The sequence below is a fragment of the Liolophura sinensis genome, chromosome 10 (assembly GCF_032854445.1).
Source record: "Liolophura sinensis isolate JHLJ2023 chromosome 10, CUHK_Ljap_v2, whole genome shotgun sequence".
Taxonomy (NCBI): domain Eukaryota; kingdom Metazoa; phylum Mollusca; class Polyplacophora; order Chitonida; family Chitonidae; genus Liolophura; species Liolophura sinensis.
The window spans coordinates 3852664-3866391 of record NC_088304.1 but is presented as its reverse complement, the minus strand read 5'-3'; the positions used below and the strand labels follow the sequence as shown (position 1 = coordinate 3866391).

The 13728-nt window shown below is 36.8% G+C and overlaps 2 protein-coding genes across 4 annotated transcripts in view; one reads left to right on the top strand and one right to left on the bottom strand.

Annotated features, from left to right (window-relative positions):
- The window catches only part of LOC135476299 (dynein axonemal heavy chain 10-like), a 58051-nt gene extending 47799 nt beyond the window's left edge, over positions 1-10252 (bottom strand). Inside the window, 11 exon segments of the mRNA XM_064756287.1 lie at positions 1562-1624; positions 2496-2739; positions 3206-3382; positions 3987-4235; positions 4904-5020; positions 5387-5585; positions 6145-6956; positions 7473-7697; positions 8390-8523; positions 9054-9203; positions 9937-10252. Of these exon segments, the coding sequence (XP_064612357.1) occupies positions 1562-1624; positions 2496-2739; positions 3206-3382; positions 3987-4235; positions 4904-5020; positions 5387-5585; positions 6145-6956; positions 7473-7697; positions 8390-8523; positions 9054-9203; positions 9937-10153 (2587 nt within the window). The 5' untranslated portion in view covers positions 10154-10252.
- A 251-nt stretch (positions 10253-10503) lies between these two features.
- LOC135476684 (aspartate beta-hydroxylase domain-containing protein 2-like) lies at positions 10504-13069 on the top strand. 3 transcript variants are annotated; one of them, XM_064756794.1, is made up of 3 exons: positions 10550-10784; positions 11160-11709; positions 12111-13069. In XM_064756794.1, exons 2-3 carry the CDS (start codon positions 11202-11204, stop codon positions 12452-12454), a joined length of 852 nt encoding a protein of 283 aa, XP_064612864.1. In that variant the 5' UTR covers positions 10550-10784; positions 11160-11201; the 3' UTR covers positions 12455-13069. The 3 variants fall into 3 exon arrangements, 2 of the variants coding, with proteins under 2 accessions (XP_064612864.1, XP_064612863.1); XR_010445122.1 differs by lacking the exon at positions 11160-11709 and having other exon boundaries at positions 10504-10610; positions 12111-12249; XM_064756793.1 differs by having other exon boundaries at positions 10550-11709.
- Positions 13070-13728: the final 659 nt, after the last annotated feature.

The window sequence follows — 13728 nt, the reverse complement described above, 5'->3', positions numbered from 1 at the left end:
ACTTTTACTTGGTAAATTAATATTTATCCTTAAAAATTATATTATAAGTAATGGCATCTACAAAATGAATTTACACTAGCTGGCAAATGAAATGCAAATAAAGAAAATAATTTATAACAACCCCATTCTTCAGTTTCATACAAAGATACATTAAAATAAAACAATGCAAAATGTAAAGAAAAGCATAGCTATACTTATTACTGATAATTTACTTCATTTTGAGGTCAAATTATCACACTTAAGGAAACCCTTATGGTTAAAAACTAATAAACGGAAATGACTAATATGTGTTACTAATTAATACAATGATATTAAGTTTTGGCAAAATAATGTTTTACAAATGGCATAATTTGGTATTACAGTATTCATAACATCACTTATAGCAAATATAATACATAAGACGATATATTATTTTATATTATTTTATAATAGAGTAATATTAACAGCAAATACTACTTCTCTACAAAAGCCTGTGCTTTTTATCTTAATGATCTACATGTACTATTGAAAGTCAATTTTTATCCAAACTGTAAATTCAAGCTGAAAAGAGATGAGGTGCAGAACTTGATAAAGCAATACCTCATAAGACTAAAACAATTGAATATGGTATTTTTCCTGAAATAGGAAATGCAGATAGTAGACATGTGCTACATGTCTGGCAGCAGGAAAAGAACTGGCCAAAATACAAATGCTAGCATTTCATTAATTAAATCTATGAAGAATCAGAATTTTTCATTTTAGAATTGAGAATATTCAAAATCTGTGAGCGACTTTCAGGATATATAAATATTCTAATGTGATCTCTTCATGGAGATTACACATGCACATAATATATTACAACACTATGGAGATTGCACAGGTAATATAAAGCCACTTACCAGCTCGAGCCATATGCATAATAGCTACATGTTTTTAAGTAAAAGTTTACAAAAGAATCAAAATGGCCATAGCTTTGTTGAAAATTGGATGAACACTGCCTTAAACTTGCATGCCATCTGTAACCTGCCTTGGTGAAGTTTCAATTCAGAATTATCAACAGTTTTGAAAAAAGTCTGGAAAACTGTAAAGGCTCTTGAACAGTACAAACTTGAAATAATTTTGTGTAAATGTCGCAGAGCTTGGAGCTTGATCTCCAAACTGTTATGGTGAAGCTATGTAATTTTGAAAAATATTCTGGAGAAGTGTAAAATTACAAAACAGGACAAAAACGACCACAATGTGTTCAAACCTTGACAGCCTGAAAACCGCACTGGGTCTTCAAGTCATCATGGTGAAGCTATGTTCCATCATTAACTTCAAACAATGAATAATTATGGGAAAACAAATCAAGACAACTGATTTGTGATGCACTGACAGACAGATGGGATAATAAAGCAGAAAGGCATGATACAAAGTCGGAAGTGTATACAGTGCATGATGATATACGGCAAAAGTAGTCAAGTTGAGCTCAGTTTAGCAGGCATAATAAGCTTTCTTCTACATGTACATAGACCAAGAAAAGATAAAGAACTTTCAAGCAGATGCTCAGAAAATGTTTTATGCCGACTTCACAAAATACTACCTTTCTCTCTGCGTGAGAAGCGAACTGAGTATTCAGGTCCAGGCATAACTTGTGAGACAGACTCTTCAGTAAATTCAAAATATACACCCATATGAGACAATGAAAGAATCAAAAGTTAGTAAACCTTAATAACTGAATTTAATTCTAAACAAAATCAATAACAGGCACACGAGAACACCGGTAGTTCGTCTGATTAGGCAGTTCGTAAAATCACATAATGTTCAAGTCAAACTAACCAAATGAAGTTGAATCAAATCATCATAAACATGTCAGATATTATTGTCAGATACCCACATTTTCACAGATATTATCCGTGTGAACTATGGAACTTTAAAAATAATAGTGTATATTGTTGTAAAAACAAAAATTAGACCTCAATACATGTATGAGAGTTCAATATACAGGAGCTAAAAGAGAACTTAATTTTCCATCCAAGTATGTACATTTACATACCATACCTTAGATTAGGGGTCTAAAAAAAGTTTAATGTTCAATCCACATATGAGAGCCCATTATACAGGAGATAAAAAAAAGCTTAACCTTCAATCCATGTATGAGGGCCCATTATACAGGAGATAAAAAAAAAGCTTAACCTTCAATCCATGTATGCAGTCCCATTATACAGGAGCTGAAAAAAAAGCTTAATCGGAAACCAACACTGCCATTCTTTCTGTACAGTATGTAGGTGAAAAGATGTCCCAACACATAGATGTTAATGTTAATTATGGAACATGTGAAAATAAAAGTTTAGCAAAGGATTATGAATTTAGTACCACTGGATACTGTCAAATACCAAACTAAAGAACTCCTAACAGAAGCCTGAAAAACCAATTCCTTAAAAGTTAAGCTTCATCTGCATTTAGGTACCAGACAAACTTTGAGTTGCAGCTGAGCGAGTATGAGTATGAGTAAGAACATGTTCATATCCACTCACCTAGCTCTCCTTCATGGTCATCAGAGGAGGACGGGGGCTGCTGTCCCTCCAGTGAAGTTGCAGGTGGTACCTGATGATGCTGTTGGAGGTGTTGTTGTTGTGCTAGTTTATCAGATGGTTTGATGAGTAGGTTTCTTTTCAGCAATGATGGTAAGATCTGCTCCACATGCTGCCGCCATAGTTCATATTTTTCCTCTTCATACTGCTTCATCTGTTTTCCTACGCTCAGATACTTGGCTCGAACCTAATTGTGTCAAAACAATTATCTTAACATCCATTTTCAACATTGGAAAACTTCCTAATACTTTTTTTCTTTCCTAGCTGGCTTTGTAAATAAACTTAATCTGTTACATAAGTATATACAAGGGGCTAATACTACAAAGCTGGTTTAGACTTGATGACAAAATTTTTAAATTTAGTTATTACAATGTACTTATTTGTGGAGTTCAAAGTTCATACTGGGCATTCATATCAAAAGTTAACACACAGCTGTCACAACTTTGTGAAACAAAAGCTATGCATTACACTGAACTTTAAAATTTTAATGTCAGTAAAAAAAATTGCTTTGCTGAAATGGCTGAAAACCTTCATATAGAAAATGAACTAAAAAGGCTTTGTAAGAGTGACCATGTAAGATGAGGCCATGAACTGACATTTTTTTCACATTAAACAGAGAGCTGAGTTGGTTTGGATCTGGACAAACGACTTACACTTTTTCCCATCTCACTTGTCATCATATCCTCCATGTTCTGGAAGCGGATGATGGTGTGTTTAATGCGATGGAACAGTGAGCGCTCCCAGTATATAGAACCAGAGACAGGGGGGTGGTTCTTGTGCAGTGGAGGGTTATCCTTGTACTGCTTGAACAGGTTGTCCATTGTATCCACCTGAAAGATGAAATTTAGAATTTGTAAATGCCACAACTAAAGCAGTTCTGTAAGTCGCTCTGTCAGTCAGTCAGTCAGTCAAAGTTTTGACATCCTACCTTTAAACATGGGCATCCCATCTTTTCATATAGGCCAGAGTGCAAGACATCATGGAACCCTACGGTTGGAGCACTTGATTGACATGAGGGCAGCAAATCAAATAATACCTCTATGTCTGAGAGGGTAACACCATAGCAACAGGTGGGGGCAATGGATTAAGTTTGTATGCAACTGAATTTCGCATTAACATAATGGACTAATAAAACACATCTCATTCAGCCCATCTTGTAGCAGTCAACTTTTGGTGGGATGTCAGATTATTTGCAAATTTATACTTATTCTCATCTACCTGTTTCTTTGATTACTTTCAATTTTCATGATGTGGTTACAATATTGCCAAAATGGCATTAAGCCATGATCATTCATTCATTCCCTTCAATGAATTAACCTTGTGGTGTAAGTATGTCACCCTGTCTGTGTGGAACATATTTTAGGCAGATGTTAATTTACAACATGACTCCTCATACACTCTACTTTAACAATTTTGAAAAAGACAAGAACAAACCTCTTTGCCATATTGCACCAGAATGTCACTGAATTTTCTCATCATCTGAGCATTGATTGCCTCCCTTGAGCGGATGTGTTTGAAGTTTAGCAGCATGTCAAACGCTCCCTCTGCTGATCGAAGGGTTTTAAATGACTCATCAATAAACATCTTGGCTTCTCCCTCAATGGCTTGAACTTCACGCTCAAATCCTACCATGACATTCTTCCAACTCGGCAGGTTTTGAAGTTTGAACGGCTCAAATGTCACCTTCAAAAGAAAAAAAAAAGTCAGCTACCAATCACAGCAAATCCAAATAACAAAAAACAGTAACTTACACATCATGTAGCTGATGTGTAAGTTACTGACACAGAGCAGCAGAATAATTCAGTATTAGTGACTTGTGGTGTAAATAGGTATGAATTAATCACCAAGCCAGGTGTAAATACAGCTTTTATTTCAGTTGAGAATTGAATTTTTAAGTCTGTAATCTTTAAGGCCATTTTTACCCCATAAGAAGGCTAAAGTCTTACATTTAAGGACATGCCAAAACATCATACAGAGACAAGAAATGATACATCTGTCATGAATCCACTACCCTATTATCTGCCTGGTGAAATAAAAATAAATGCCCCCATTATGCTACTGTTCTGACATTCATTGAGCGACAGTTATCTGGCCTATTAATTATAATTTCATATCTAATTTTAAAGTCATTTAGACAGCTTATTAGCTGGAAACTGAATGTTGCAAATGATACTTGTGTGCAACAGTGGGTTGTATAATAATATGCGACAATTTTTTCAGAGGGTGAACAGGATATGAAAGTCTCTTCAATTGTGTCAACTATTTTATATATTTGTTAGATATCACCCCAGCAATGCAGACTCGTTATCCGTTATTTTAACCACTGATCAGAGTGTCTTAGGTAAAGTTACCTCTTCTATGGGTTTGACTAAAGCATCAACTCTCTTCAACACATCTTCAATCCTTTTGGGATCCCCAGTAACAGCTTTCAATTCTGGTCCAAAAATGTTGTAAAACTCTTCCAAGACCTGCAGAAGTTGAAAGAAAGAGCATGGTAATGTTTAGGAAGAAAAAAAATGAAGACAAACTACATGTAATAAAACGTTCAACCAAAAAACAAAATTTCCTGAAAACGAAATGTTCTTAATACCGCTGATGCAAACAATGTCAGAATCACTTTGAAGAATGTCTGGATTCATTTGATCTAAGTTCACTCCATTCTCAATAGTTTAATCACTTGAGTTATGGTTTAGAGGAGGGTTTTAGAGAAAGAAGTAAAGAGCCTAGGGTGTCCAATGCATCTCACTGTTATAGGACTGTCAATCCTGTCACAGTGAGGGTCAAACATGAGTAACATTTAAATACCAATATCTTTTGAAAATCACAGTACCAACCTGAGCAACATTGTACAGATCCTGGCAAATGTTCCCCATGTATTCTGTTCTCTCAAACAGCTTCTTTCTGTCAAACTCCCACCTGGCATCCCTTCCAGAAGCCTCAATCTTTGCTCTCACATCCAGGTAGGATTCTTTCCATACATTTAACATGTGTTTGGCCTCTTTTGTTTTCCTCTTGACTTCATGAGGACCACTTCTGTTAAAATAAATCATGATTCATGGGCATCGACCCACAATTTTGTTCTCAAACTGTGAATCTTCAGCTCTTGAGAACACTGTAATATTTCAGGTCAGGAAAATACCTGATAGCAGAGACTATCATTTATTTATTTTTCATTTCTTATTTCCTTTATGAGATTATAGTACAAGAAGCTCACAAAGCAAATTTTCCGCACATTAAATCTAATTGATCTGGCTTTTTTTTTTAGGTTTTCCTGAACCCTTTGCATTGCTCTAATGTTGTTGTGTAGCAATATGATAACATAGCACCCAAGTTGCGTAATTCTAGAGCAGTGACATCTAATAAATTGCACAGGTAGTATTATAGCATTCAACTAAACAGAATAAAACCCTAACTGAGGTAAATTACAAGAGGACATGTTTCATCAGCTACTGTCCTCACTTCTCTGTTTTTGCTCTCTATGTGCCAAGTCTTTTTTTATATCCATTCCTTGAAACTAACATGCTCTTTGACCTTAACCTTTAACAAATTAAAAAATAACCAGCTTAATTTTGCAATGACAGAACCAACTTACTGGTACAATTCTCGGACATTAATGACTCGCTGAACTCTCTGTGCAAGTTCCCATGCAATCCTCTCCATGAGGGGAATCATTCGTTCATCTTTGTTGTAGTGACGTGAAATAATCCACACCATCCGCAATGCATTCATCATGGATGGAATGGTTTCTATGACAACCTGGAAAGTAGCACCATGAGCAATGTTCTTGAAATGTCTTTCAAGAGTTGACAAGAAGCGAACGTTGTCTTTGGCTTCCACGTAATATTTGTTCAATTCACCTCTGGTATCCTCAAAATCATTTTCGACCTGCTTGAAGACCTCCAGCATTTGTGCCACTTTGGGAATTTTTAGCTGCTCTATGAGAGCACTTAGGGAAGCATTTCTCTCTCGCCAGAAGTCGATCTCAGCCAAGGGGCCCTGACCCTGTGGAACTTTTTTCACCTGAGCTTCAAGGGCGATTTGAATCTGTTTAGTCCACTCTGTGCAGTAGTTACGTACCACCTCCATCATTTCTGGATTGGACAGGATTTCATCCACATTTGACCCCAGCTCAATGTCGGGTACCTCCAGTCGCACTTCCCCAGCTATCTGCTGAATGGTGCGGTTTATGCTGGAGGCAAACTTTTGCATGTTGATCAGGAATTCATCTCTGAGCATCGCTTTTGCATGCGATTCTGCTGCCTCTCTCTTGGCTGTTGTCACACTTTCTTCCATCTCATCCACAGATACATCCACCCGACTCGGAGCCCTGTCCTCAACAGGTTTAGCAAGATGTGAAGCTTCCTCTTGTTTATGTTGGTTAAATGACAACAGTGGCATGTACACCTGTCAACAAGAAGATTCAGTCAAGTACACACGACTATCTCTGCTTCAGTCATCAGATTTACAGTTTAAAATTAACTGACTGCACTAACCTGCAAGTTGGAATATGTAGACCAGAAAGATGCATCAACAGTATCTTAGATGTTGATCACATTATAAAACATTTACATTACACATGCTTGTATACATGCTTTAGGGTATAATGTGACAACTGTTACAATAATTCAATAATCCGCACAAAAGAATGAAAATAGACGAGTTAATTTCCATCACTATGATGTTTAATTGTGGATAAGGTCAGAATAAGTCAGCTTAATCATTCACTTCGCTGTTGTTTCCCATCACAATGGAGTAATACACTGATATTTTCTTACATCTGCCGGTCAGGCATCTTATAAACCTTTGGGCTTTAAACTATAGTTAAACCCAAGGAATCTGGATTATTAGACATTATTGGGAAATAGGCCTTTGGCCTCCAACAAGGAACACCATCACCAGTGAGCCAGACATGAAGATTACCTGGGATATAATCTGCTCCAGCATGACAAGGGAATGTCCATTCAACAAGCCCATCTCCAGATACTCCGGCAGCTGTTCACTGGCCTCAGCCAGGTTGTTAGGGAGGGGCACCATGCCCGGAGTGTTTCTAAGGAAATACACACAATCATTCTCAGCCACTTCCTCCGGGAGGTGATTGTGACACATGTACAAGTATGTTCTTAGCACCTTCTGAATGATGATTTTCTGAAAAAAAGATAGTAAAAAATTCAGTCGCTCATCCAACAAAAACAGCATTAAAAATCTACTGTAGCTTTGATTTTGGGATTCACACACAACTGAAAAGATTAAAAAATTAGTCCAAAACTGGTATAAGCACAAACTAAAATAAAATAGCTGTTGATATAAATGTTAAACCACTGCTGATTCAAATATTTTTACTTGTGTATGCTTGCACATATAAACCTCTGTTAGCCTGTCTCAAACTTAATCAAAGATGCTTTCATTCACAATTCTTGAAATTACGAATAGTCATCATCTGAATATCTAAAGGGTTTCAAACAATTTATTTGTTGAATGTTTCATATGTTAGACTGCTGTGTTAGCCGGAATTCAGGGCCTTGGTCCACAAAGTAATCACTGGCCAAGATGAATGTAAGTGACATGGCTATGTATGCCTGTCCTATTATTTTAATATGTTGTTAGTGGCATCTAATATATTCCAATAAAAACTGATACACTGCAACACTGTAAACACTGCGCTACGATCCACTTTTGATGTAACAAAGGCTCAGTGACTATCACGCTGTCGTCACTGCTCCAGCCTCATTCTCTAAACTGAAGTTTCTTTACATCTAACATCTTTTACCACAGTTTCTAGAGCAGCTTTGCAGACAGCCGCTTTAGTTTTGCAGACCGGGGCCGTATTTATGCCTCACCGTGGTAGGAGCGTCCTGTGTGACGTCTTCCCCAATCCCATCAGGTCCAGTCCCATCTGACTCCACTGGTTTAGTCTCTTCGTCCTGAGTGCCAGCTTCTGAAGCAGCATCTCCAGCCTGTTTCCTTTTCTTATCTGTAGCAGAAATAGTTTTCTATTCACATAAAGCTGACATATAAATTTGCAAAAATTGTAAAAATGATCAAGCTATTTGACACAGTTAAACATTCATTTATCATTTCATTTTACACCATTTACATGGTTGGGTACATTTACAACAGATTCACACCTTTCTTCAATTAACCTACTTCAGATAAATCTGTAAAAATATATACCCAAAATAGTATATTTATCTGAATACTTTACTGCATGCAGGTACGTGTAGATATTACAGCATACGAGTACTAAAGATCCCATGCAATCCAGTTGATATTTATTTTTTATGTTTATTTTCATTAAAATTCCATTTATTAATGAAGAAGATTAAAAATATCTCACACTTAGTCTTTGAGAATTTCTTTCTGATATTTTACATTGTACTCAAGAATAATAAGTTAGGATTTTATCATATTATGGCATATGTGCACATAAAAGCTGACATTCTTGAAATCTCTAATGGCAAAAGCAGCTATATAAAAAAGTTCAGAAAATACAATAAAACTTACCTTTGTTCTGACTACCAGCATCATCATCGGTAGCTGCCACAGAAGGTGTGTGTGTCGACATCTGGTCTCCCCCATCCTGACCCTCGCCATCTTCCTGATTCTCGTCACCCTCTATACCCTCTTCTGGGTTGATGTCAGGTATTTCTGGCTCTGTTAAACGACAAAATAATTAACTGAATAAAACACGATATTACAATAGTGCATTAACTGTACCTGAGCACATGACCTTCATATATAAGCATCAAAATTCTAGTTTGTTTACTCTAACACTACTACTAGGTAGTATCAATGAAAATTATAATATTAATTCATTTTACGCTTCTGTTTGCAGTTTTAAATTCAGCTTCAGTTGGTTTATCTGTGACATCATAATATAGTTTGTCATGCGACATTCATCAGGTGGCCAAGAAATTTGCTGTTAACTTTTAACATTGTCTTATTCGGTTATTGGGTTTAACATGAACAGCTGGCCCTGAATATCTGTGTGACCATCACCACCATTATTAGGTAAGGGTTTTGGGGCAATAAGGCAATTATGGCACATAGTTTCTCATGTCATGGGTTCTGGCCAGTTTCCATAACTCATATACATACATTTAGATTATTAGTGAAATACCCTATTTCTTCTAATTTTGGGACACCTAACCTTCCCATTTTAGCCAATACATATGTATTTCAAGCAGGAGTATTGGCTTTCTTTATTCTCACATGGTTAGACCATTTAATGAACAAAAAAAGGTAAAGAAAGGTAAACAAATGGAAATCCTACTTTCAGCACTACTGATATCTGTCCCAAATCTCTCCGACGGAGTTTATTTCATTTATCAGGCCTACCGGTACTTAACTAAAACTGAACGCAATGAATACTGGCTTATCTTCATACCACAATCTACTTCAATTTCCTCCTCTTCCTCTTGGACAATCTTGTAGAACAGAATCGCTGATTGAGTTTCTTCTGGAGTTTCGTTCAAAAACTTTGCAAGTTCCCTTTCACACAAACCATCATCTCTTTCCAACAAGTCCTCGAAAACCGAGGAATCTTTTATATCGAGTGAAAGGTTGACCCTCTCCCTTATCCATTCAAACCTTGGGTCATCCATAGTTCTTGATGTTATGCGAGTTGTTAATTTCTCATCTTTCACCTAACCTGGCTTGTATTTAATGAGTGACCACAACACTCGACGACATTTATGTGAAGTTATCCGTCATTGCCGCCTTACCCTTGGGAACAATGAGCATAATAACATAGTGCAAAACGTGTGAGCGAGAGACATGATATACAAACACGAGCAAGAAACTCTGCCCACGAGATTTTAAATTTTATCATTATATGCAGTAAATACACTTACTGTCACACAAAATGGGGAAGAATATTCAAATTTGTGGATTAATATCTCATTGGTTTGTTGGTAGAGAACTACTTTCTAAATGTCGCCGCAGACGCTGTTTCCCTGACGACGCAGGTGCTCCGAGCCAATTTCCGCCATGCGCGTGAACAAATTCGTCTGCATGTTTACAAAAAGGATTGAACGATTTGGGAGTGTACCTCTCTACAGTGTATGTACTGATGATAGATGGTGTTCATTGAAACGGAAATGAACCTCCGAGATTATATCAGAGCTTTAGGCAAAGAACGAAATTGAAAGCAGAAGAAAATACATGGCTAAGACGAAGTGATAACGTGGACAAATACGCGTATACAACAACAACAACATTTGACAGCGTGTCACGGTATAGCTGACGCGTTTTGAATGTGCATTCGTAATACACGATAGCATAAGGAAAAAATACTACTGTTTGTGATTATACTGTTTAAAGGCATTTCAGAATCGCTCCTTACGGTTCATATTTGATGTTGTAAGTTAAACAACCAGTATCAACAAAATGTCGCTGCTCTCTTTTGACACAGCCACAGACTATTTTCTTCTCACTTTTGTGACTGTCGTCTTAATGTGCATGATTGGAGTCATAGTTTCGAAATTGCTAACATCATCAGCTAAGCCATTCAGCCAACTAAAATCATTTGAATCTTGCAAGTCACCGGATTGTTTCAGATGCGCAAAGGTGAAAGATGTTTTAAATGTGTCCTTTCAACGTTTTCTGCAGTATTCAAGAAAGACAGTAACTGTAAATCCTGCTGATGAAAACATGGGATTGGACAGAATCAAACATTCTTTCCATGAAAGCCTGTTGACAGAAAACAGCACTGACATGACTGAAATGGAAACAATTGCACATAACCAGTCTTACATGTTGCAGCAACATTCTCAGAAGCCTGTCATTTTCTCTCTTCTGGACTTGAAATCAGAGCCATTTTGGGATGGTGTGCTGAAAGATGACATTCTTAAACTGGAGAAGAATTATGAAATTATAATGGATGAGTTTAATGCGATATTTTATCATGGCAAAGCTTCTGATGGGTGGGCTATGAACTCTACTCCCACAGGGACATGGAGTATTTTCTGTTTCATTAATCAAGGCAGTGTCATTCCTCAGAATGCTGAGTTGTGCCCTAAAACATGGCAGATAGTTCAGTCACTTCAAAACTTGATGACAGACTGTGTGTTTGGAAATGTAGCTTTCTCAGTGATCTACCGTGGCACTAAGATAACAGAGCACTATGGTCCGACCAATATACGACTGAGGTGCCACCTTGGTAAACAGACTTTATTTCTTACATCTCAAATTTGAAGTTTTGCAGACATAAATATGATATAAATGCTGCAAATTTAGATTTATCAGCCAGGCTGAGTAAACTAGCTGCTGAAGACAATAAAGCGGGTATTTACAGCATTTATCAACATTCATGCATGGAAATTGTCAAATATAGTAGTGACATCCCAATTCCAAGCAAAATTTGTGATCAGCTAATGTTTTACTAGTCCTTTGATTAATTTTACGAGAAAGTATTTCTGGAAGGCCATGTTTTCTTGAACAGTGATGTGCTGCCTTTGCTTTTTTGTTTCAAAAGTTGTTCTTCAGAACCAGTAGCAAATAGCACATTGTTAAAATGAGATGATTACTAAACAAATGAATTCATACATTTTCTCATTTCAGCTTTACAGGCACCTTCTTCTGGCAGCCTAACTGTGAATGGTATTTCTAAGAAATGGAAAGAGGGAAAGTGTCTGTTATTTGATGATTCCTTCCTCCATTCAGTGGAGTACCACAAGGCTTCTTCGAGAACTGAAAGTACTCCTGATGGCCATTCTGTGCTGTCTAGTCAAGCATCTCCAGATCTGACTGCTGAGACAGGGAACCAAGATGAGTGTACAGGTGAAGAGAATGCTTGCATCAGATCTATTCTCATGCTGGATTTCTGGCATCCTGGTCTTACAGACAAAGAGCGAAAAGCCCTGGGCTATTCATTTTCCACATTAGGCACATGTGTTGAGTCCTGAGATTTGTTCATTCAGTTGTATTTGATCGTGACAGTTAAGTGTTACAGACACTTTATCTTCTCTTTAAGATAACTAAAACTGAAGTGCCACTGACTCAAATTTCATACTATGGTTGTAAGTTCATAGATTGTGGATCTTTGATTTTGATGTGGGTCTTTGAAGTTGAAAACGAATATTGAGTGACCATGCGGCATACATATATAAGAAATATCATTTAATGATAGGCCTTTAATAGTTATCTTATTGCCATTGAATTATAGGCATTGATATATATTGTTGAAATACCACTGCAATTTATAAAGGCAACTTGGAATAGTCATTTTTCAGATATGAAGATGAATACTGCAATGGTGCTTACTTTATATACTGTACTGGTTTGTAATTACCATAGTGGTGCTAACTTTACACTCTCATTACCTCCCTTGGCACCCAAGCGTGCACATCAGCTACCACAGCATTAACTACATGTACATTCATAATTGCAGTTAGTATCTGTGTTCTGTTATCAACTGTGTTACATTTCTCATTCCTTGGATTTCCTGTTGGTTTCACTGTGTCTCACTGCTTTGTTTGAAATTCATTTGACATAAAATGTATTTTATTTATTGAAATTTATTTAAATATTTTGTTTAATTCCTGAAGATGATTATCTCCCTTTATTGTCTCTTGCTGTCCAGGAGCCAAAGCTCACCAATTTAAAGCTTTGTATGGTTGAATATTGAAATATTGCTGGGCTGTGTCCATATATCTAGAGGGTTTAAATGAATGGTGTTCTTATGCTGGAGAGATCTGTCCAAAATGAACAGTGTTCTAATGCTAGGGAGATCTGTCCAAAATGATCAGTGTTCTGATGCTGGAGAGATCTGTCCAAAACAAACAGTGTTCTGATGCTACAGACATCTGTCCAAAATGAACAGTGTTCTAATGCCAGCGAGATCTTCCAAAATGAGCAGTGTTCTGATGCTGAAGAGATATGTCCAAAGTGAACAGTGTTCTGATGCTGGAGAGATCTGTCCAAAATGAACAGTATTCAGATGCTGGAGAGATCTGCCCAAAATGAAGTGTTCTGATGCTGGAGAGATCTGTCCAAAATGAACAGTGTTTCATTGCTGGAGAGATCTTTTCAAAATGATCTTTCCAGAATGAGTGATGATCTAGAGCTGCAGGTGTCTAACCAAATTTTATTTACTTATTTATTTGATTGGTGTTTCACACATTAGTCAGGAATATTACACCTATACAACAATGACCAGCAATATGGTGGTTGCAAACCG

Bases quoted from the DNA above. Each gene is read 5' to 3' on its own strand.
- LOC135476684 (XM_064756793.1), top strand. From the start codon at position 10,938: ATGTCGCTGCTCTCTTTTGACACAGCCACAGACTATTTTCTTCTCACT. The intron at 11,710-12,110 runs GTAAACAGACTT...TTCTCATTTCAG, and splicing joins ACGACTGAGGTGCCACCTTG to CTTTACAGGCACCTTCTTCT.